This window comes from Rattus norvegicus, chromosome 8, assembly GCF_036323735.1.
Source record: "Rattus norvegicus strain BN/NHsdMcwi chromosome 8, GRCr8, whole genome shotgun sequence".
Classification (NCBI taxonomy): Eukaryota; Metazoa; Chordata; class Mammalia; order Rodentia; family Muridae; genus Rattus; species Rattus norvegicus.
Genome location: NC_086026.1, coordinates 110,632,747 through 110,657,964, shown reverse-complemented (window position 1 = coordinate 110,657,964; position 25,218 = coordinate 110,632,747). Strand labels below are relative to the sequence as shown.

The 25,218-nt window shown below is 40.8% G+C and overlaps 2 protein-coding genes across 7 annotated transcripts in view; one reads left to right on the top strand and one right to left on the bottom strand.

The window, feature by feature from the left end:
- Ppp2r3a (protein phosphatase 2, regulatory subunit B'', alpha) overlaps positions 1 to 25,218 on the top strand; it is a 138,038-nt gene that overhangs the window by 62,552 nt on the left and 50,268 nt on the right. For all 3 annotated transcript variants that reach the window (XM_006243633.5, XM_006243634.5, NM_001012202.2), the window contains 4 exons: positions 708 to 974; positions 8,900 to 9,003; positions 15,233 to 15,335; positions 23,348 to 23,422. In XM_006243633.5, coding sequence (XP_006243695.1) covers positions 708 to 974; positions 8,900 to 9,003; positions 15,233 to 15,335; positions 23,348 to 23,422 — 549 coding nt within the window. The remainder of the gene's footprint in view (positions 1 to 707; positions 975 to 8,899; positions 9,004 to 15,232; positions 15,336 to 23,347; positions 23,423 to 25,218) is intronic.
- The window catches only part of Msl2 (MSL complex subunit 2), an 86,518-nt gene continuing 77,168 nt past the window's right edge, over positions 15,869 to 25,218 (bottom strand). For 2 of the 4 annotated variants that reach the window (XM_063265601.1, XM_063265604.1), the window contains 2 exons: positions 24,965 to 25,089; positions 15,869 to 23,521 (listed from right to left, as the gene is read on the bottom strand). The gene's annotated coding sequence lies outside the window, so the exon portion shown is untranslated. Of the gene's footprint in view, positions 25,090 to 25,218 lie in introns of all 4 variants that reach the window. The other 2 variants (XM_063265600.1, XM_063265603.1) reach the window with 1 other exon arrangement.

The window sequence follows — 25,218 nt, the reverse complement described above, 5'->3', positions numbered from 1 at the left end:
ACCAATACAGACATTAGTTGTATATTTTTAAAGAATTTATCATGTCTTCCTTTGGAGGGGTAGAAATTCACATAAACACCAAAAAGAACATAGCTAGTAAAACTCCAACTAAGACTATACCTTAACCCACAGGATGTCCAAATGCTGCCTTTGCATTGTTCCTGGGTGACCTTTTTCATGCACGTTCTTACCTGTACTACAAGTAGTTGGTCTGCATGGAATGACTTTAAAAGGCCAAAGATAAAAGGCGTTTCCTTGTTTTTTTTCTATGTACTTACATTTGTTTGTTTGTTTATTGGCCTGTTGGATATATATGTGAAACAATATTCAACAATAAACCAGAATTTTCTTTCTAGTTGTTCTAACAACAACATAAAGAATACATTTTAAGATCTTTATCAGCCGGTGTTGCTCTAGCTGATATTGGTCTTTGATTATCCTGAAATATTTGCCAACTAATAGATGGAAAAATTTACTGCAGTGTTTTTTAAACCATAAATTATGTGACTAAGTATTGACAAATAATGTGTATTTAATATGGAAAACACTCCCTAGAAGCTTACTCCCCTCTTAAATGCTTTAAAGTGAACCCTTGATCGCTACTGTCTCTAGTTGAAGTCTTTTTGTTATTTACACACTTCTTATTGCTTCTGAAAAATAGATACTGTTTAGAATTTTTGTATCTTATAATCACATTTTTCTTCCAGATTCAAAATAAACCAGAAAAAAAACCTGCAACACCATGTCCACCTGCAGCCACCCTTCCAAGTAGTCCCCAGCCTGCCTCCCCTGTTCCTTGTGTGAGCGATGTCGTGAATACACCACTGTCCATAAACATTCCACAGTTCTACTTTCCCGAAGGACTCCCAGACACCTGCAGCAACCACGAACAGATCCTAGGCAGAATTGAAGCTGCTTTCAAGGATATTGAAGATCAAAAAGCAGATATTCATGAAATGGGGAGAATTGCAAAGGTAACGTGACACTGCAGGGACTCGCTACCCCTCTTCACTGCTTCTCTGCTCTGACTGTAAGCACAGGCTTTGATTTTGGTTCTTCTATGATGAAAAGTATTTGACCATAATGCATCTCGAACAGTGGTCCTTCTTCACAGAATTCTATCTATCTATCATCCACCCATCCACCCATCCACCCATCCACCCATCCACCCATCCACCCATCCATCCATCCATCCATCCATCCATTCATCTATCTATCTTAACTATAACTAATCCTGAACTCTTTGTAGACTAGACTGGCCTTAGAATTTAGCAGTGTTTCAAGCTGTACTTTAAGAGGCTGAAAGTTATAGGGGCCTGAGAGCCTCACAGAAGCAAGTAGGAAGTCAAAGAATGCCTGAGACCCTCACATACACTTCCACTTGGAAGGAATAATTATTTTAATATGAAAACTTACTCTTTGAGATAAAGTTTAACTCCTCCTCTTTGTATTTCAGTGCCTCTAGAGTCAGGCCCCAGAGATGCTTTCTAAAACTTCCTAATACCTGTTTGCTACATGAGCTGAACTCTCTTGCCTGCTCACAAGTGTAGATATTGATTACACTGTCCTACCTCTCCTTTGTGATGGATTTCCACTCCGCTCCTATCAGCTTCTCCAATATCTACTTTAAATCCTTCCCTCTCATCGTATTTGCCGAAGTGTAGTTCTAATCATGCTCCACCCTCTTCCCTAACTGACTCTACTAACCTTGCTATTAAATGCATCACAAAAAGAGTGATTTAAAGAAACTGAAAAGTAATTTTTCCTATTCTTTCCTTTCCCTATGTTAGAACTTACTTGATAATTCTTAAATGTTTCTACTCCAGAAATAAGAGTTTACCTTGAGGAAAATAGTCCCACAAGAACTAACTAGAAGTAATAGAAAGTGTTCATGTGAGGAAATAATTCCTCTTAACTTCTAGCATGGTGCTGTTTCTATGTATGTTATCTGCATGAACATATGCCAATTGAGCCAACTTTGGATAAAGAGCCATCTGCATTAGAGGTTCTCTAAGTTAGGGTATTGAGTTTCCTTACCCAATTTCCTGAGTGACAGCCATTGCGTTAGACCACAGACTGAAGATGGTAAATCCCTTGATAGGCTAAAGCTACAGACCTAAATGAAAAATAGAAAATTTAGCAAGGATAAGTAAAATCTTTATTTGGAAGTAATTTGTTAAACCAAAACTCCAGAGACCAGGGAAGGTATCTATAAAGAAAGGGTTTTGAAGCATTATAGATGCTTACCAAAAAAAAAGAGATGACCAGGTCCTGAGACAAGTTCCAAAAACTACCACCAGATAGGTTAGAAGCAGCTGGAAAATATCCTCCAGATTAAAGCTGAGAACATTTTTACAGACTTTGGAGAAGGAAAGCACATTGATCTACACTGGCTACAGATAGAAAGACAGGACAGTGCAAAGCAGGGCTAGCTTTAGAGTAGGAGAATCAACTGGATTAGCTAAGCTAACAAAGATTTTAAATAAATAAGGCTGGTTTCTAATGTGTGTATGTTGCATACACACAGAATTTTCTATCAGATGTTGACTGCATACTTGCCAAATGATTCCTTTTTTAAGTAGGAATGCTTCGAATGGGCAGATAAGGAGAAATTGTCTCAGATATGAAGCTTTGTGCCCTGTGTCTACAGAGCTCTATAATGGTTTGAATGAGATGTTTCCCCATAGTCTGAGAAAGGTTCCAGAAATGACTATCAGATAGGTTAGAAGCAGCTAGAAAATGTCTACCAAATTAAATCTAAGAACATTTTTATGGACATTGGAGAAGGAAAACTCTGTGATCTATGCTGGCTATAGATAGAAATCAGGACAGTGCAAAGCAGTTCTCTGAAAGCAGGCATCTAAATAATTAGTCCCCAGTTGATGAAGCTATTAGAAGTTTTAGGAGGTATGTTCTTGTTGGGGGAAGATGTCACTGGAACTGAGCTTTGAGAGTATAAACCCTTCCATCATTTTAGTTCACTCTCTCTGCTTCCTGCTTGAGAATTTACACTTTCAGCTTGCTCCCCTAGCCCATGCCTGCACTCTGCTATCATGAACTCTTAGTCCTCTTGAACCATAAGCCTAAATAAACTTTTCTGTGAGTTGCTCTGGTCATGGCACCGTATATCATAGCAGTAGAAGAGTAACTAATTCAAAGCCCATGCTGACAATGAGAACCTCATGGCCTTAGGCCTGCAGCCTGTCCTGTCTTGAATAAAGATTCCTGGAATCATCATCATCTCCTCCTTTCTCCTCCTCTTCCTCTGCCTCCTCCTCCTCCTCTTCTTTCTCCTTCCCCTTCCTCTCTTCTTCCTTCTATTTCTCCTCCTCCTTTCTCCCCTTCTTCCTCCTCTTCCTCCTCCTCCTCTTCTTTCTTCTTCTTTCTTCTGCATATTACCAGCCCCTTGACTAAGGAGCCTGTTCAGCCTGTTCCTCACAGCCTGGCTCTCCCACCCTTGTCCCTTAGTGGCACTTTCCTGCTCAGTAGACAAGTAGACAGAGTAGAGTGAAGGCTGGGAAAGTGGTGGGAATCAAAGGAAGGACATTAACAGTTACATGGTGTGAATACCAGTCCATACGTGAAGCCAACACTGTGGGGGGAGTTTTTTAAACAAAGTTGTTTTCCTTTGCTAAGCACTTAGCTAACTGTTTACTGTTTGTGCTAATAATCGTATGTCACAGCAGCCATTGTACATATATAATACTAGACTAATTTTAAGATAGCCCAAAATTCCATTCTTAGAAGCCAAATCTTTGTGTTAACTGTTCTTAGACATTAACTGTTAGCCTAGAAAGCAAAATATAATGAAATGTGTGCGTGTGTGTGTGTGTGTTTGTGTGTGTGTGTGTGTGTGTGTGTGTGTGTGTTACAGGTGGTTGTAAGCTGCCTGATTGGGTCCTGGGAAGGAAACAGGTCCTCTGCAGGAGTAGACTGTTCCTTAGCCAGCTCTCCAGCCTGTCTCTTTATTCTTAAAACCACTTATTTTAAAAATTTGTATCTTCCAGCTACCTAATTTTATTTAACCTAGCTTTTACTTGGCTCCTGTTTCTTAGCACTTAACTAAATTGTGTTTATTTTCAACATTCTCTAGTCTTTTTTTTTTTTTTTTCTGGCCAGGAAGCAGTCAGTCAACTGTGTCTCTAGCACTTACTGCCCATTGTCTTACAGCAGGTTAATGTAGAAAAGGGAGAGGCTGCCATTAAAGAACAGCGAGAGAGAAGATTGTCAGAGTAGTAAATGAATGTTTATGGATTCTTGCAGTATATAAAAATGTTTGGAAAACCAGCTTATGTTTGTAACCCACTCTTAGTGGCGCTTAAGTGTAGCTATAAAGACTGGAGTCAGTTTTTTAAGTGCATAGAAACCATGTTTATGCAGTCAGCATCTGTTAGTATTGTTCAGGCTGTTCATCTTAGACCCACGTAGCCACAGAGAACTTAATGTGCATTAATGCCTGGTTAAAATTTTAGGGTGTACTTTATAAATTTTTTTCTCACTCCTTCAAGTGATGATGGAAAAAATATGATTCAAAAATAACCCTAAGAGGGCAGTGTAGACATAGGAACTAAACAACTGAGAGAAAAGCACCTGTCAGAGACAGGGCCTCTAGTATACACTGAAGGAAAGAAAGGAAACTCTCATCTGGATCCTGCGACACCCCCTCCCTGGCTCCTCTCTTCAGGTGGTCCATCGTCTGGACCAGTTGTGCCTTGTGACTCATAGGGGAGCACCTTGTACTTCAGTTCTTCTACAAAGTAGGATAAAAAAATAAAAATACCTTCTCTTCTGCATGGAAGCTCATGAAGTAATAGCCTTGAGAACACTGTGACATTGAAAACACACGGCAGATAGCGAGTAATCTCTTGTGCACATCAGAACAACCCTGCTTTAAGATTCTTATTGTTGTTGGCCATTCTTAGATCAAATTATAAGTGTTAGTCTAGTTTCCTTTACTCAAATAACTTTAATTACCATATTCATTCTTACTTTTGCTTCTTCTAAATGTATTTTCTGAATCACTTGACACCTGTTGTCTTTCTTAAAAACAAAAAGTCTTCACACTGGTTCATTCTCTTCTATGTTATTAAAAACCCCGTTAGGTATTCTCAGATTTGTGTCACTTACTTTCCAGGCTTTTCCTGATCTCCTGGCTTCCTTACACTAACTTATTTGCTTTCAGTAAAGGTAGCCAACTGTGTTCCTTTCAGACAGTCATAGTAGAGGCCCACAGACCTTGCCGTCATTATTTTACCCATCTGTTTTCCTTTGACACTGTCTGCTAGGGCCTGGTACTTTTGTGCTGCCTAACACTTGCGTACTCAGGTACTTTGAGAAAAGGATGACCTTTTCTAATCTATTTCACAGCATTGTCGTTGTTGAATTTTATCTTTGGGATTTTGCCTTTGAATCTTAATGAGTTCGTGTAGTAACGTCTTGGCGACTTAAACTACTCCTTATGAATGACATCCCTGCACTTTAACAGCAGTCATAGAAAGAAAAGATTGTTTCTCCCCCCACCTATAGGCAGGGCTTTTAATGCCTTTCTGCCTCATTATTTTCAGCTACTAATTTTTTCTATTTTTTCCTAATCTGCACTTTTTTATTTAAAATTCTTTTTCATGTAATATTTTAGTCATGTTCCCCCTCCCTCCAGCTCCTCCCAGATCCCACATACAACCTTATGTGTTCTCCATCTCTCAAATAAAACACACACACACACACACACACACACACACACAGAGCAAGGAAGGGAGGGAGGGAGGGAGAAAGAGAGAGAGAGAGAGAGAGAGAGAGAGAGAGAGAGAGAGAGAGAATATTAAAACAACCAAAACACCAATAAGACCAAAAAAAAAAAAAACCAAAAGGTAACAAACAGTCCACCCCCAAAAGAATGGAGTTCATTTGTGTCAGCCGACTACTTACTCCTGGATGCAGTCCTTGCCCTGGGGTGCAGTCGATACACCCAGTGACATTGGAGAAAACTGACTTTTTCCCTTTGCCAATGGGTATTAATTGCAAATACTATCCCCGTTAGGGGTGAGACCCTGTGTCTACCTCCCGTCTCGGCTTGAACGTGTGCATGCCTTACTCGTCCTGCCACACTCTGTGAGTTCATATTTGCATTAATCCCGTTGTATCTGAAAGCTCTTTCTTCTTCAAGTTACCGATTACCTCTTCCTGCTCCCTCCTCTGTAGAGATCCCTGAGCCATGAGCTGAGGGTTTTGATCAGGACGTCCCGTGCAGAACTGAGTCTCCAGAGTCTCCCTCTGCATGTTGCCCTGGTGTTAATTCCTATCTCCTGTAGGAAGAAGCTTCCCTGGTGACGGCTGAGTGTTGCACTGACCTGTGGGTATAGCATATGTTCCTTTAGCAGGGTAATAGTAGTAGGCTTGGGGGAAATACCTCAACACAAGAGAATGAAGGTTGTTTACCAGTAGAAGTCGCCCTGCAAAAGGTGATAAGCACGCATCTCCTGGAAGGGTTTCAGCTGAAGTTGGTGACTCTCCTGTATTAAGATGGAAACTGAACTCTTCTAGTTCTGAAAAAAATTCTTGATAGACTTAAGTGATTAGAGTTTCAAATCCTTCGGCAAACCACTTCTGTTTTGGCTTTTTTTTTTTCTTCATTGCTGTAATAAAATGTTCTGATCAAAAACAACTTGGGAAAGAAAGGGTTTTCTTGGCTTATACTTTCACATCACAATTCATCACAGAGACTGTTCAGGGCAGGGAATCAAGGTGAGTACCTGAACTGGAGGCAAGAACCACAAAGAGAACGACTTGCTGGCTCACCGTCTGGTCAGTGCTCATCAAGCCTCTATATAATCTAAGATCACTTGTCTAAGGATAGTGCCTCCCACTGTAGGCTGGTCCCTCCTTCACCAGTTAATAATCAAGACAGTCCCTCACAAACATGCCCACAAACCAGTTTGATTCAAGCAGTTCTTTAATCAAGGCTTTCTTCCCACACGAGTCCAGGCTGTGTCAACTTAACAATTAAGCCCAACTAGGAAAACTTCCAATTCTCTCTGTGCTTTGTATCCGTGGCTCCCCTACAGCCAAAATAAAGGTGACTTTTTATCTTTCCCAGTCAAGAGCCTGTCTCTAAGGCTACCGAGAAGCATCTCCTTAGAACACATTGTGCATGGAAAGGGGGCTGGGATTGAGGAGGGTGGACTTGATAGTTTACCTACCCGAACTACCTTAACTGAGCTTTCTACCATAGCAGTCACAATTTCTGTAATAGACAAAAATAGCATGGTTGCTAAGCAATACTATTTCTCATTCCTGACCTTAGTTGAAGCCTTCAACCTCTGCACTTAAGCAGTCTTAAATTATAGATGTCAGAAGCCCTACCCTGCAACATCTGTCACTGGATTTATTGGCAGGGCTGATTCTGCTGAGCAGACTGGCTAGTTATGTGTCACTCTCCTTACTCACTGGTCAATGTTTGTCTCTCCTGAAGTTTACACTCAGTCAAAGGGGATGACCCCCCCCAATATAGGAAGACTATTCAAGTTGCCATTTCCTTACAAGAACTACCACACTCATCCCAAGAAACCCTAAATTCTATTCTGCTTGTGAAATAAACACTGTTCCTGGAGGCAGCAGTCTTTCATTTCTGTCCTGTTTTTATCTTGTTTGGCTTGAATCTTGCTTTCCACATCTTCGTCTCTAGTTTGAACTATCAGCAGTCCTGTGATCTCCCATGATAATGTCCAACGAGATGTTCCTTAGGCAACAATGAGGCTCCTGTGCAGAGTTTCATACCAGGAGTAGCGTCCCCTAACCCAAGATACAGCCACATCTAGTCTTACCTCCAAAGGAAACTCTTCCCTCTAACAACATGTGATCCCCTTCACAGAGTTCTAGACTGGAAAGACACTTTCCATGTGTGTGTAGAATTAGAAAGATTTGGAGTCTTTCTCTACTAATGTTTCTGTGTTAATGATTATTGGAAATGCATTTTCCCTTTAAGGAAAAATTGCTAACTTTGTAAGAACTCTTTCTTAGAAAGTAAATAGATACTTTAAGGATAGTTTTTAGTTAAAGCAGAATATTTTATTGAAGGAGAAGAAAAACTGGTGCTTTTTAGGGCTTTATACTAAGTTCTTACCAAAACTTTTATAATGTACAGTTACTTGCAATCTTCTAACATATAAATAAATGATAGCATTTGTTTCTTACCTTTCATCTTTTACTTGAATTATAACCACTTAAATGGATTTGATACCTGCTTCCTTGAACAGCCTAGAGCTTTCAGGAGAGGGGGGAATATCAGACTCTGTGGGGGGGGGGGCAGGTGTCTTCAGAGGTCAGAGGGATCAGGTGACCCTGGAGCTTGAGGTATGGACAGTTGGGAGCCACCTGGATGGGTACTGGGTATCAAACTCAAGCCCTTTGCGAGCGCACTGTGCTTTCTCAGCACTGAGTCATCGACAGTACCGTTTCTAGCTTAGTGCTTTGTCTGCTTGTCACTGTTAGTGTTTGTAAACCTGGAGCTTACTAACAGTAGGCAAGGAGAAATAAGGAAGTCAGTAGTAGAGTGTTTTAATAGCAAGTGCCCTGGTATGAAAAATGACTACATTTTCTGTTCAAAAAGTGAAGAGCACATGCAGCTAGAGGTTTGGTCATTCTCAAGAAGGTGGGAAACACAGTGTGAGAGCAGCAGAAAGGGGGCTGAGTCTGCACGGCCATTATTGCAAGGCAGTGCTTCGGCTTTCCACTTCTTCCCTGAACATGCAGCTTTCCCTTCTGTTCCTCCATTCTCCTTCTCCCAGCCCTCTCTCACTGACCCAACAGCCATTTAATCCACTATGGCATGACAGGTAAAAGTCATGTCTCCGCCTCTGGCCATGTCATCTCTTCCTTTAGCTGACTGTGTCATTGTTTGCAGGCCTGCGGCTGTCCACTCTATTGGAAAGCCCCCATGTTCAGGGCTGCAGGAGGAGAGAAGACTGGATTTGTGACAGCACAGTCATTCATGGCCATGTGGAAAAAGTAAGTACAGGAGCAGTCATTCTGAGGCCAGCAAAGAGTCATGGCGCCCTTATAAGTGGTATTTATCCCATTCATTTATTCATTTTCTTTGTATCTTATAGCTCAAAGGAAAATTCTACGATTCATTACCTTTTTACCTACAAGTTCTTTGCCACAAGACTTTGTCTTTTATGCCCTTAAATAATTCCAGTCATGATGACACATTCCTTTAGTTTTAGCACTAGGTAGGCAGAAGCAAGCAGATTGGTGAGTTTGAAGCTAACCTGGTCTACATAGCTACTCCAGGCTAGCCAGGGCTACTTAGTGAGACCCTGTCTCAGGGCTAGAGGGTGAGACCCTGTCTCAGGGCTAGAGAGGTGGCTGAGCAGTTAAGAGCACTGGCTGACCCTTTAGATGACCTTAGGTTGATTCCTAGCATCTACATGATTACTGATAGCCTTCTGTAGCTCTAGTTCTTGGGATCCAAAGCCCTTTTCTTGCCTCCTCAGGCACCAGGTGTGCATGTGGTACATTACAAAAAAAAAAAAAAAACACCAGTATGCATAATTTTTATATAGTTTTTAATATTGTATATTTAAACAGTAAAGCAAATCTACAGAAATACTTTTAAATAGCTATGTGACAGTTTCTTTCTTGGTTTTACCTATAAAAGTAGAGAGTCAGAATTTGAATCCAATAGTAATGATAAAAGTAAATCAAGATTCTCTTTTAAGGGCAGAACCACGTGTACCACAAGGAAAGCATATGTGCAGGCAGGAGAGGTGGTTCTGTGGACAAGAGTACAAACATGAGGACCTGAGTTCAAATCCCCAGCACCCACACAAAAGCCAGGCGTGGTATGTACTGTAAGCCACACATGAGACAGAAACACAGAGATACCAGGATCTCGTTGGTCATCCAGTCTTGTGGGAATGTCAGGCTCAGTGACAGATGCTACTTTAAATGAGGAAAGAACTGTAAAGAGGTAGAAAATGCATATCCTCCAGCCACCACAGCATGCATGCACTTGTGCGGGTCTCTCTCCCTCTGCCTACCTTCCCCCTTCTCCTCACCCCATACCCCCACACACACACTCCAGAATAAATTTTTAAAATAAAAATGTACTTAGTCTTAAATATCCAATGGAAAATTATATTCAGTTGATTTATCAAAAACACTACATCCTTACAGACATAGATATATAGATATATGGTTTTTCTACACAGGGTTTCTTTGTGTAACAGCCCTGGCTGTCCTGGAACTGTCTTTGTAGACCAAGCAGATCCGCCTGCCTCTGCTTTGTGACAGTCTTATGTATCCAGGCTGGGTTTGTACTCACTCGTGAGGACTTAGACCACCTCACCTTCCCGCTTCCTTTTCTCAAGTTCAGGGATTTACAGATGTGCATTTCTACCACACTAGGCATATGCAGTGCTGAGAACGGAACCCAAGGCACACAGTCTGCCAACAGAGCTATGTTCTGTGCCCTAGGTGTTATTTCTTAAAACACGATTTATGACAGCGGTTCTCAGCCTTTCTAAGGTTGTGACCCTTTAAGACACTTCTTCATGTTTGGTGACCTCCAGTCATAAAATTATTTCATTGCTACTTCATAACCTATTTTGCTACTATTATGAATCATAATGTAAATATCTAGTATACCGGATATCTGATATGCGACCCCCACAAACACACAAAGTAGTCATGACCCACAGGTTGAGAATTAGCTCAAATTAGGTTGAGCTAATTCAGGAGATTAGGGCCAGTGACTTAGTTAGGATTTCTCTTGCTGTGATGAAACACCATGACTAAAAAGCAAGTTGGGGAGGAAAGGGTTGATTTGACTCACATTTCCATATTGTTATTCATCATAGAAGGAAGTCAGGACAGGAACTCAAGCTGGGCAGGAACCTGGAGGCAGGAGCTGATGCAGGGGCCAAGAAGGGATAATACTTACTGTCTTGCTCAGCCTGCTTTCTCAGAGAACCCAGGACCACCAGCCTAGGAATGGAACCACCCACAGTGGGCTGGGCCCTCTCCCATCAATCACTAATTAAGAAAATGCCCTACAGCTGGATCTTGGGGAGGCCTCAGTTTTCCTTTCAGATGACTCTAGTTTGTGTGTCAAGTTAACGGAAGACGAGCCAACACAGCCAGTCTCCCCTTTTAACTTATGATCCTTCTTTGTATGTGCCTTTCTTGCTTTTTCTGGCCTACATACCCTTCCTCCTGGTAACATGGAAATACTGTCCACTTATATTTAAAATAAACACATAGCATCAGCAGAATTAAACTTAGAGGATCCTTCTAATTCCTTCATACTCCACAAAGGCTTTTAGTTGTGTGATATTTGAAAACAAAGTAAATGATTAGTAGATGCATTCCTAGTCTTAAAATTCCAACAGTAAATCACATTCTTTCTTTATTGTATTAGGACTGAAGTGGTAAGGGTGTGCAAGGCACTATCAGTAAACTTCTTCAGTGTGTACAGAGCATGTCCCAGGCCAGCCAGGTCTATAGAGTGAGACCTATCATAAAAACAAACAAACATAGTAGGGAGCTCAGCTTGGTCTTTTCCTTTCCCAGGAGCAAAGTCTGAATCTGAACTGAGAATTTTGGGTTTAATTAGTATGTAAAACCAGTAGTAGGATTTAAGAATTTAAATGATGTATAGATGTATAGATGATTGGGCTTCTTCAACTATCTTCCTTTATCCAGGTAGATGCCTGGCCCTGAAAAGTCCTCATCTGTCACATGAGCTGGAGTTTAAAGGAGTAAATACCTGACACAGCCCTAGTCAGAGGCTTCCTCAGTTAATGAGCTCAGTGTGGTTGGACAAAAACTACCTAGCAGTCTAGGGAAAAGCAAGATGTGAGTGTTGAGTGTAAGCAAACTGGAGATTAAAAACAAACAGGAAATAGTCTAGCAGAAGAGATACCATAGCTAACCAGAGGAAATACAGCTGCTGATAATATATTTTTAATACTCTAGGACAGTATGAGTAACTGAGGCTGACTACAGCAAAGGACAGCTTGTGTCCAGTTTGATTTACATGTTTACTGGGGGAATCACAGCCAGTTTTCAGTTGAGACTTGTTTCTGAGAGAGGGCAGGTAGAGCAACACAGCAGTGACGGCCACCAAGTTATATCCATGCTGCTATCTCTGAGGGAAAACAACTTCTGCAGAAAAGTAAATGAACAGAAAGTCATGATAGGCAAGTCTGCAGAAAACTGCTCACAGGGTTACACAGCACAAGCAACTGTTCCATACCTCTGTGGTAAAAGAACCCTACTGAATGAGTGTACATTGTCAGTTACTAAATGGTTTGGGTGCCCTCTAGTGGGAGCTCCTGGTAAAATGCCATTTAAAAGCCAGATCCTGTAAGGAAGGCTCAAGTGTAAGTGTTTAGACACTAAGTGAACGATAGTTTGAGTTACCATCCCTAGGAAAGGGATTTGAGTTTTTAACAGTTTTGTTGTGAATTTTACCCTTCACAGAAAGCAATTTGAGTTCCAAATATAGTATATTAAAATGTCTAAGCCAAGCAGGCATAAGGGCTCATGCCTGCAATTCAGCACTTTGAAAGCTGATGTAGGAAGATCGCGATGAATGCCTGTGCGGCTGGACTGCTGTGTATAAGATACTATATTTTAAGTCCAAAAAGTATTCAAGCACAAAGAATAACTGGAAAGTGACAGTATAGAGTTAAAATATGTTGATATAGACATATGCATTCTGGCTTGCTCTATTAATGAGAGCTGTAGAGAATTTTTATAACTAAAGTTAAATTGAGAACTCAAAAGCTAAGGAAATCCTTCCCCTGCTCGGGATGCCTTTGGGTTGGGTTTAGAATGAGCAATCATCCCCTCTTGTCTCCATGTTGCTACCCATTGCACATCTACACTTGCCCTTAGAACCAGGACAGTTTTGGGGGAGTCATAGCTCCACCTCCTTTCTTACATTGCTAGAGCATCAGCTTGGGGGCAGAGCTCCTCTTTAGTGCTAGCTGTGCTCTGCTTTCTCTCTGGTTCATATTGCTGTTTGTCACTAATAAAACAACACTTGCCTTAAAAGCATATGGTCACTGCAGGATAGCTATGCCTGCCTTTGTTCTTCAGTCTTTATGGCTTTTTTTTAAAGTTTAATTTTTTAAATCTCTTGCTTTAGGGAGGTCATCAGCCTGGACCACTAACAAAAAACTATAAATCACCTTTTTCTATTTCATGCTTTTGATTATTTTTTTTAAAAGAGTTAACTGGACTTTGTCATTTCGGATTATTTCTCGTCTATTGTACATTGCAATCCTTTTCTTAAAATGTATAAAAACACTTCCCTTTATAAACCTCATCACTTTTTTATTATTCCATCAATTTTTCAGTGGTTTTCAGTGACTGTAGCTCAAAACAAAGTCAGTGTGGGGTTTGTTAGAGCATTAGCATTTTGAAAGTTTTCTCTGCATGAGTCAGTAAGCCAAGTTCTGTGCCTGGAGTGGAAGTTTCACTTACAAAGTAGTAAGAGAAGTGGTAGGCACCTTCTAGCTTAGTGACAGTGTAGGCATTTAAACTTGGGCATTTAAGTGGTAGCATACTGTACATTTTGGGTAAGAGACTTGAATAATCAAAGATTGTTGTAGAATTGTCTGTGCTGAAAGGTTGAATGAGTCTGTGAGGACTCTCCCTAGCAGTCTCTCCATGTTGATAAGGTCCAGAACTTGTAGAGAAATGTAGAAATGGCAAGAAGCAGTTGTCCAGAACATTTTGTGGGAAATGTCTTCAGGACTCCAGTAATCCCATCTATCGTCCAAACATCTAATGGTCTCTGCTGGAGCCTTGTAATCACCTGTAAGGCACCACATCCTTTCCCTCCACCCAGGGTGGCCCTTTCTGTCTCATGCTGCCTATGCGGTGCTCAGACTGCTGTGGTCTCATGCTTAATGTTTTTGAAAGCCACATCTGACCATGTCACTTAAAACCCTTCTGTGGAGCAAAGTCTTGGCCTGATCTAAAAGAGGCCATCTTAGATTTTATTCGCACATGCCCTCCTCTTACTCCCTCTGCACTTTGTGTTGCCCAGGTGCTGTGTGACTCTGACACCAGGCATCTGTCTGTCTGTGCTACCCTCCTCCACCACACCTCTTTCCTACTTCACTCTACAGGGAACCCCACAGGCCCCCTCTGTCCTTTCATTACTCAATACTGTGGAGGTTCCACTGGAAACCAAACACTGAACTGTACATTCCTTACAGGGAATAAAACTATCTTGTTTTCTTTTATCCAAGCTCACTCAAGGCCAGATAAAATATCTGACACACAGTTAGCATTCAATAAATGATTAACAATGAAAAATAAGAAAATCTGGAGTTAGTTAGATATAGATAATAAGAAATAGAAAAAATAATTAAATGGCTCCAAAGTTTCAAACCCCCAGATAACAAAGACTAGTAATACCTTTTTTCCTATTGTTACTGTTTTTCAAGACAAGGTTTCTGTCCTGGAACCAACTGTCCTAGAATTGGCTCTGTAGTCCAGACTGGCCTTAAACTCACCAACACTGTCGTAGCTCTGCCTCCTAAGTGTTGGCGTTAAAGTCATGTGTCCCCTGGCTTGATACCACCATTTTTACACACACACACACACACACACACACACACACACACACACGCACGCACGCACGCACGCACCCACGCATGCACGCACATGCACACACACGTACACGTGTCCAGGAAAAAGAGTAGTTTGAAAAGTGTTTAAGTTTTGCTTTTCCAGTGTTTTGACTTTTCTGTCAGAGTTTATGGAACTGTAGTTGGAGGTGAAGAATTTTAGAAACAGAACAAATAACAGAGAACTGGTTTTCTGAAGTTTGTTCTTTAAAAGCCCCCTGTCAGGCTTAACTGAATGGGCCTTCTCCCCTAATAACACTTATTTTACCTGTATCTGTTCATTTTACCCTGTGCTCTCAGTCTCAAAAACGCTCAAGAAGAAAAGTTCACGATCATGTAATTGATACTCCTTTGACAAAAGTCAGGCACATGGAAGCCATTGAGAGGGGAGCATTTGGACAAAGGGGTAACAGTAGTAGGGGACTTGCATGAAGTTTACCCTTTAATTCCCAGCACTGAAAATGAAAAGAAAGAACATTTGATTCTTAAATCTAAATAGCACCCAAGTCAGACTGAAATTACCAACCTGTAAATGTGCAGTCATTGTATGTTGTAAGTACCAGATCTTCCTAACCAATGTTCTTTCGCAGGTTGCTAAGTGACCATCATGATGATGCCTCCAGGTTCATCTGGCTTCTGGCAAAGCCCAGCTGCAGCCATCTCCAACAAGAGGATTTTATCCCTCTACTTCAGGTGCTTTTCGTACCTTTTAAAAATGGAATTTATTTTTGGAGTTTGAAAGGGGTTTTTTTGTTTGTTTCTTTGGCTGGTTGTTTCTGAAATGTTTTGTTTATTAATAACGCATCTTACTGTATAGCCAGTGCTAACGTCAAACTCTTAATCTCAAATGCTAGGATTAAGGTATATGTAGCCATATACCTTGTGATGATATTTTTCATTTTAAAGTATAACTATAATTTTTCGTTTTAAAGTGTAACTATGCAATTGAGCTACATACATCTAGAAACCAGATTGCTAAGAATCGTTTTCAAATTGTTTTAGTAGTAAAAATATTTTGTTGAATGGAATCTAAAACAGAACTCAGTATAAAATAGACAAAACCAGGCTGTTCCCACTGCATCCAGCCTCCTCCTTAGTCATTCACAGTAAGCACGGAAGCATCTTAGGAAACTTGAGAATTTTAAAACACAGTTTGAAAAATGATAACATCAACCATAGTTAAGAACCTAACAGGAACTGATAGCATTTGAAAGAGATACAATCAGTTTTCTTTTTCTTTTTTTTTTTTTTGGTTCTTTTTTTCGGAGCTGGGGACCGAACCCAGGGCCTTGCGCTTCCTAGGTAAGCGCTCTACCACTGAGCCAAATCCCCAGCCCCCACAATCAGTTTTCTTAATGGAGTGACATTGGGTGTATCAACCATTCTCCAGGGCAAGCCTCATTGGTTAGGAAGAGTGGGCCCACATAAAATGAACTGAGGTGGGGGAGGGGCGGTGTTTTGTTGTTTGTTTCTAAGAATGAGAAAAACTTGAAGTTGAGGATCCAGGAGGAAAAAGAATATAGTCAAAATAATGTAGTATGAAAATTTTTTAAAAATTAAAAATAAAGAATCTGGTAAGAAACAAGAAAAGGCTAAGGGGACTGGAAAGATGGCTTAGTGGTTAAGAGCACTGACTGCTCTTCCAGAGGTCCTGAGTTCAATTCCCAGCAACCACATGGTGGCTCACAACCATCTGTAATGAGATCCAATGACCTCTTCTGGTGTGTCTGAAGATAGTGACAATGTACTCACATACATAAACAATGTTTAAAAAAGAAAGAAAAGGCTATGGAGTAATCAGAACAACTATCATGAACTGGGCGTATCTTCACTCTTTGATTTATGCACATCCCTAAGATGGCTGTCCGATTGTTCCACTGAGATCTATTGTAACAGAAGTCTAGAATAGGAAGAAGAACTGTGCATGGTGGTGCTTGCTAGTGCCTGCCTACAATCCTAGCACTGGAGAGCGAGCAAGAGGATACAACCTACAGACTAAACTTAGGAAGATCTGTCTCGAGAAACCAGTGAATGAACGAACGAACGAACGAATGAACGAATGAATGAACAAATGATGGAATAAGAAAATGGAAACTTTAATCCGTCATACTGACATTTGTAACACAATTGCCACCAGCCATAAAGGTAGACAGGAACACAGTAAAAAGAAAGTACTTGTAGGAGAGAAAAAGGCACAAAGCCTGCTGCCTCTCAGAGCACTCCAGCTAGGAATAATTTAGGTTAAGGGCAATAGGCCTTGTTACTCTAACAGATCTCAGGGACATTCGTCATTGATATTATTTGCATAGGCTCCCTATTTACTCATCCAGGGAACAAATTTGTGTGAAATAATTTTCACTAATGGAGCCAAATAAATGAAAAACAGGACACTTTTCATTTTTTCTTTTCTGTTTCAGAGATGCTAAAATCTTTGTTTACTAATATTGTTTACATGTAGAAAGCATGTCTCAGATCTTCATGACTAAATCTCAGAACTTAAGTATGTTTTGAGATGGGGCATTGGCCCAGTGGTTAAAAGCAACATTGCTCCTACAGAGAACTCAGATTTTATTACCAGCACCCACATGGCAGCTCCAGCGTCCTCTTGTGGCCTTTGTGGTCATCAGGCATGTGGTGCACAGATAAACATGCAGGCAAAACACTCATATGCATAAAATAATAAAATAAATAAATCCAAAAAAATTTAAGTTTTTATTTTCTGTCACTTAAGTTTTTATATTGAGCCCTTATATATACAGTCTGGAAGAAAATGTTAATTTTCCCTCAGCATGAAGCTGTGCCTCAGGTCTGAAATTAGGGTTATTACTGAAGTAACAGTGATCCATGTCCAGAAGAGCCTTCATTCGAATCCAGAGGTTCTTTGCTTTTTCTGTAAAATAAATCAGTCCCAGAATCTATTCTTTAAGTGTGTGTTTATGTGTGTGGAGGTGTGTGTCTGCATGTTTGCGTGTGTGCTGTGTACACACTCTACTCAGAGAAGCTTGAGGAAGACATCCTGCTCTACACACTCCCCCCCTTATTTCTTTGAGACAGGATCTCTCACTGGACCTGAGCTCAGCTCCCAGCCAGCAGGCCCCAGCGATCCTGCTATCTTTGTCACTTACACAGCTGGGAAAGATGTTCAACAGGGATGCACAGATAAATAGGAGTCTGTTCAAAAGATTATTGTGCAATACACTGACTATAATCAATAACATTGTATGTTATTTCTGCTTTGTTTTGAGATAAGATCTTGCTATGTAGTGCTGACTGTTCTGAAACTCACAGTATAGACTTAGTTAGCGTTTTACTACTGTAAACAGACACCATGACCAAGGCAACTCTTGTAAGGACAACATTTACTTGAGACTTGTTGCAGCAATAAAATAAAAGGGTGGAACAGCTGTACCCTGGCAGTCTCACTCTCCCTAGTTCCAGGCCCAGGGAATCCACAAGCCGTTCCAACTTGGCACCCTGTCAGCCTGCCCTGCCCTCACTCAAAACACAGAGACCTCTTATCACTGTGACTCTCTTACCGTGGATTCTGTTCACATTTCCAGCATCCACCCCCTGGTCCCAGCAGCGGCTTCCCTCTCGTAACTCTGTGCTGATGCTGTGTTTACATTCCCAACATCCGCCCCCTAATAGTTATGGTGTAAACTCCCAACAACCCGTTAAATCAAGACTCAACAAACTACAACCCGACAATCAGATTTACATGTTAAATTCTCAATCCACACTACATCCACACAATAAACCTACAACCAACTGATAAGGATATAAACTGCCCACCTAGATAAGATAAATTTGCCTACAGAAGTTCATCCCGGCTACCTTGGCGATTCAGGACCACCTGGATCTGGGTCATCCTTCTCCGTCTCCATGTTGATTCTCCTTCCTTCCCCTCTCCCGCCTTACAAAAGCTTTGTCCCTGCTTTATTTTTTTACTGTCCAATCATGGCCTTGACCTAACTTGTGCCAGCCCTCACCTGCGAATGACACCAACCTGCAGTGGCTGCCTTACAGGTTCAGAGGTTCAGTCCATATCAAGGTGGGAACATGGCAGCATCCAGGCAGGCATGGTGCAGGAGGAGCTGAGAGTTCTACATCTTCATCTGAAGGCTGCTAGGAGAAGACTGGCTCCTCCGGCAGATAGGATGAGGGTCTCCAAGCCCACCCCACATGACACACCTACTCCAACACGGCTAGACCTCTGCATAGTGCCATTCCCTGGGCCAAGTATATACAAACCACCATAGACCGCTGACCTTGAACTCAGAGATCCTCCGGCCTCTGCCTCCCAAGTGCTTAGATTAAAGGTCTATGCCACCATGCCTGGCTATAATATATATTCTGGAAACTTCCTAAGAATCGATTTTAAATCTTTTCCCCACACATGAAAGGATGAATATCATGGCTGCTCTAGGTGCTGAGAATACGGTGGTGATGGTTGAGTGCTCAGCTCTGAACAGGACAGTTACACCACACATCTGAGGCTCAGAGAATATCACAGAAAGAGCAGAAAGAATGTAAGACCTGGAAGATTGGGAGAAAGACAATGAAATGTTATCATTTCATGAGTTGTAAATATGTTCTCATAGCACCTGCAGTTGTTTGCATTGGGCAATGCAATGTCACAGGCAGACCAAGGAAAGGTATTGTGGGAAATGGATGAGTAAGAACAAAACTCTAAGACTTATATGTATGAAAATGCCTTGATAAAAACCATTGCTTTGTGTGCTATAAATTTCTTTTTTTTTTTTTTTTTGGTTCTTTTTTTCGGAGCTGGGGACCGAACCCAGGGCCTTGCGCTTCCTAGGTAAGCGCTCTACCACTGAGCTAAATCCCCAGCCCCAAATTTCTTTTTTTTTTAAAGATTTATTTATTTTATGTATATGAGTACACTTCAGACACATCAGAAGAGGGCATCTCATTACAGATGGCTATGAACCACCATGTGGTTGCTGGGATTTGAACTCAGGACCTTTGGAAGAGCAGTCAGTGCTCTTAACCACTGAGCCATCTCTCCAGCCCCTAAATTTCTTAAAATATAAGTAAATACATTGTTTAAATTTTTGTTTACTTTATATTAGTGTTTTGTCTGCATATATGTCTGGGCACCACATGCATACCTGGTGCCAATTGAGGCCAAAAAAAGATGTTAGAGCCCCTGGGACTGGAACTAAAGATGGTTGTAAGCCACCATTCAACCAAAGGAAAGTTAAAGTCACAAAAGACTATTTTACCGTCCTATATATGTCATTTTGGTAGTGGGCTTGGAACAGAGTGGCTGGTAGCCTGCAGAGCAACATGCCTACATTCTGTTCTGATTACTGGATTAATGGCTCACCCGTTACTTCATCCGTGAGGAGGACACGCTGCACTAGGTGGGGCACAAATAGAGTGCAAGTGTCGGCAAACTAGCACTGACAAATGGAAGACCTAACTCAGAGCCTGACTGACACCACCATGGCTACTTCCAACAAAGAAAGATACCTGCAACTCCATCTTCCCCTCTTCCTGTAGGACATGGTCCTGCCTCCCTCTAGTCCCCCTATTTTCTTCCCCTTGGTATGATGCCAGAATTCCATGAGAAGTTCTCACATGACGCCAGTGATAGGCCCTTCTCTTAAGATAATACCAGTGGGACCTGGAAAGAGGACACCTGTGGGAGAGGGCATGCTGGTGACACATGGGCCTCCAGTCATTAGAGCTGCTGTCCCTTGGTTATACCCACTTATCTGAACAAAGAGGAAAGGCTTCTTTATATCAATTTTATTTTATTTATTCTACTTCTCCAAGAGATTATGGTGCTGTGACTCTGGTTTATAACAATATAATAAGAAAGATTCACTTTGTCTTATTAAAATAATTTGGGAAAGGAGAAATGGAACCAAAAAAAGTACTTTCATTTGTATTGTGAAAATTAAGTTAATTCTTTTAGGTAAAAAACAGAAGGGTACTATACAAACTCTATGAGAATAAATTTTTAAAACCTAGGTGAAATGGACAATTTTCTAGAAAGACATGGGACCCAGGTTGACTCATTTTACTTGGGAAATTTAACAGTCTAAGTTGTACAAAAGTTGTAAAGACGTTAATAAACATCTTAAAAGCAGCCAACAACAAGTAGTTTCACAAGAGAAATTGTCCAATTTTTCAAAGACCAGGTAGTCTATGTTCTATAAATCATTCCAGAATATTGAAATGGATAACCCTAGATCATTTCTAAAGCAAACATCACTGATACCTAATTCAGGTAAATACATTACAAAGAGAACTGCAAATAAATGCAATTTCATAACTAGTGATGAAATGTAATAAAATGCTACCATATAGAAGATGCTGTGACCCAGTAACATTTGTCCCAGAAAATGTAGGGCAGCAGAGATGGCTCAGTATCCAAGAGCACTTGCTGCTCTTGCCAAGGGCCTGGGCTCTGCTTCTTTCGCAGTAGGTGGTGATTAATACAAAGACCCACAACTGGTCGGTGTGCAGAGGATAAAAGACAAGGAATCGTTACAGAGAAGGGATAGACATCTATAGAAACAGTATTTGCCAGAGACAGCAGAGCTCTGTTGTGATGGCTAAAGGGGAGAGAACGCCAGCTTTCTTCAGGGATGTGGTCCGTGAGAAACTACCTGTGCTCAGTAAAGGGTCCTACATTCACGCTCTTACATGAAGCACTAAGTGGACCTGATGGACTTTTAACAGGGAGACATGAAGTTGGGAGATGGAAAGTGGCAGGTAATAAAGGAGGAAGTGGAAGGAAGGGGAGGAAGGGAATGGGAAGACACATTTGATCACATACAGTGTAGATATGAATAAAATCCTTAGACTAAAAAAATGATTTAAAAAAGACCAAAGCAACTACATACAAATATTATATTAGTATATTTATTTTTTTAAGAATTTATTTTATATATATGAGTACACTGTCACTGTCTTCAGACACACCAGAAGAGGGTGCCAGCTCCCATTACAGATGGTTGTGAGCCACCATGTGGTTGCTGGGAATTGAACTCAGGACCTCTGGAAGAACAGTCATCTCTCCAGCCCTACATTTTTTTGGTACAGCAGGATTGAACAAGTAGCTAATTACATTGTAGATGAGAGCAAGGTCTCTCACTTTTATAGTTACAAAGAAAAGAAAGAAGTCATGAGTAAACTTTTCTTGTACTGGATTGGAACCAGAGTAATTAATACATAGTATTTTATAGTATTATATAGTTATAGTTTCACAGAGGCACATACATGTATAGTTATGCCTGCTACAGGTTCTGAAAGCAGTGATACTCAGTAATAATGGGGACACATAGCATCCAGACTCAATTTCTAAAATTCTTCTCCACTAAAATGAACTATTGAATCTTAGAAGGTTGGCATAAAATATGGGAAAAGGAAAATGCAAGGTGAACTTAAAAGTACAAAGGACAGGACAGTCAGAAAGATCCTAAATCAAAGAGTTCCACATGGCCAAAGCTGGGTCAGTTTGAGTCACAGAACTAATCACATATTGCCTGTGTGGTGCACTGGAAAGGGACACAGCATCACCTTTGCGGTTATTCCTAATGGAAATGTGTGAATTTAATCTGTTTGAGGAAAACTTAAGACAAAGCCAAGCTGAGAGACATAACTTACCAGAATTCATTAAAAGCACTGCAGTCATGAAAACAGGAAAGAAGCATTACAGGCCAGAGACCAGAGAGAACGACTAGATGCAACAGACCAGAGGGCCAGAATTGGAAAGTGGTGAAATCTGGTCAGGTCTGTAGCTTAGGATTGTACAGATGTTTGTTTCCTAGTTTGATCATTGTTCTATGGTTTGTGGGTTACTATCTTTGGAAGATGGAAGAAAGTCACAGAAAGTTTCTCTGCAGTATTTTTCACAGTTCATCTGAAAATATAAAATTATTTCCAAGTCCACAAAACTATAAGCAGTAAAACCTAGTTTTAAGCTGTTTTGTTAGAAATTAATAGATACGCCTGTTTTAGCATTGTAGTTAATTTAGGAGTAACGATTTCTAATAGTCTCTAGGGTAAAAGTGCTTTAAAACTCCAATTAGACAAAGTTTTCAAAGACTCAACTAATAATCTCCCACAAGAACAAGATAATAGATTTTAAGATAAACAAAATCTTAAATTGAAAACAAATTTGTCCATGTAAATTTTTTTCTTTAGAACAGGCAAACCTCAAATGTGGACTCTTCCTGTCTCGTCTCTCCTCTCACTTGTAAAGTCCAAGTGCCAGCACGCCTGGCTGCACTCTTGGGCATTAGCGTCTCTTCAGCTCCCCCTCCCCAAGTTTCATGCCTCTGGATTAAGAAAGAAAATCATTTTTCTTGGCTTGTCTCTGTCATGACTCTCAGTAAATCCTACTGAGATTTCTGGTGGCTTTTTCAGACAGCTTTTACTGTGTTAGGATTGCAGAACATACATACCTCTAAGACATTGACTCGTGAATCACTAAATATAGATAATTTAAATTTTTTATATTTAAGCATATTATGTGCATGTAGAAAATCATGTATTATAAACATGCTTATAATAATGAATAAATTAAATTTTCAGTGTATTATGCAGTATTCTAGAATAGAATATTTGCTCAACTGTCAGCCTATTCCACAGGAAGGAAAAACTTCTAAGGAGGTTGTGTTCTGTTTTTTTCCGTTTGTTAACTTAGTTTTGATTTCAATCTTTTTAAGGATGTGGTAGATACACACCCTGGCCTCACCTTCCTGAAAGATGCTCCTGAATTCCATTCCCGCTACATCACCACGGTAAGATGGGCACTGGTTTGTTGTAATAAAACTGCTTAAGTCGCCTCTCTCTTGTTCTCTAGTAACCAGGATTTCACATTGTTGTACAGAAGATTTGGTCTGTAATGATCATTTTAAGTGGAAATAAGGTAAAAAGTGAAAAATGGGTAATTTTTATTTGTATTCATATCCCTTCACATGTGGGTCAATACTTAAAAGAGGTCTGTGGTATAAAATTGCACTAATATTCTATCTGGTACTATAAGGCATACATTCACTTTTTTTTGAGATTTATTTTTATTTGTATGGGTATTTTGCCACCATATATGTCTGTGTTCATGTGCATGCGGTGCCTGAGGAAACTAAGAAAAGGCATCAGTGTCCCTAGAACTGGAGCTACAAGACTGCCATAAGGCACCATGTGGGTGCTGGGGATTGAACCTGGGTCCCCTGGAAGAGCCACCAGAGTTCTTAACTTCTAATTCACCTCTCTATCCAGTGTCTTTACTGTTACAGATGTTCATATTCAGTGGGCTTCAGCATTTCTAAGAAATACTGAAAATAATTATCAACAGTTTAGCCCCCCAAAATAGATGTCTCCAGACCCCTAAAATTGTGTCTAGAGATAGATAATAAGTAGCTTATGTGTAAACAAAACAGACCATATGGGAATCTAAAATAACATGCTCACAGTTACAGTGCTCATGCTCCTTGTTTGTCAGCTACTCAGATCTGATGAGTCACAGGTCATCATGAGTGAGAGGGGACAGCCCAGCAGTGCAGTCTCTGCCCAGATAACCCCAGGATCATCTGGGGCTAAGGTATTCAAAACACAAGCTCAAGGCATACTTCATATTCACAGATGCACTAAAGTGAGACAGCCTTTGCCAATAGCTTACATAGGTAACTCAGGTAAATAGGGCAGTCTCCTCTAGGGAGAATTCTGTCATTTTGAGAATATAGGTCTAATATACCAAATGGCTACTATGTTATTTTAGTATTTCCCCTATTGGAATGTCTGTCTTTGCTTTTCCATTGTTTGTCTTTTGATGCTAAAACACTTGGTAAGATTTTGGCCAGTAAGAAAGCTCAGCAGCTAGACATGGTAATGTCCGCCTTTAAGCCAAGCACTCAGGAGGCAGAGACCAGTGAATTTCTATGAATTTGGAGGCCATCCAGGTCTACATAGCAAGTTCCAGAACAACCAGAACTACATTGAGAGACCCTGTCTTCAAAACAAGCAAACAAAAGAGGCTTCGCAGCCTAGCCAGAAAGCCTAGTTACCCAAGTTTGGTACACCACAGCATGATGGAAAAGAGAACCAACTCCCATAAGGTATTCTCTGACCTCCATACTCATGCCATGGAATGTACACGTACACGTACACACACACACACACACACACACACACACACACACACACACACACACACGGGAGGGAGAGAAACAGAGAGAGAAAGAGGGAGAGAGAGGATTAGATTTTAAAATGTAAGATTTTTCTAAGCCAGAGGGTGGTGTCATTATTCTAGCAAACCGTCTCAGAAGTTAGCTTTGCTCACTAACCTTCCTGCACTAGCAGTTGTCTCCCCGCAATCCACAGGGCACTTTCTCACTTGCATGACTTCTGGCTGGTCTTTCTGCTTCCACCATCATTGCCGGTACAGACTAGTTGTCCCAAAACAGTTAACCTTTAAAAGTACAAGTCAGATCACATGACTGCTCTGCTCCAAGCTTCCCGCAGTTTCCCATGTCACTTGGAATTCAACCCACAGTCCCTGTCCAGTCCTCCATTGTCCCCTCATCCCTGTGCAGTTTTG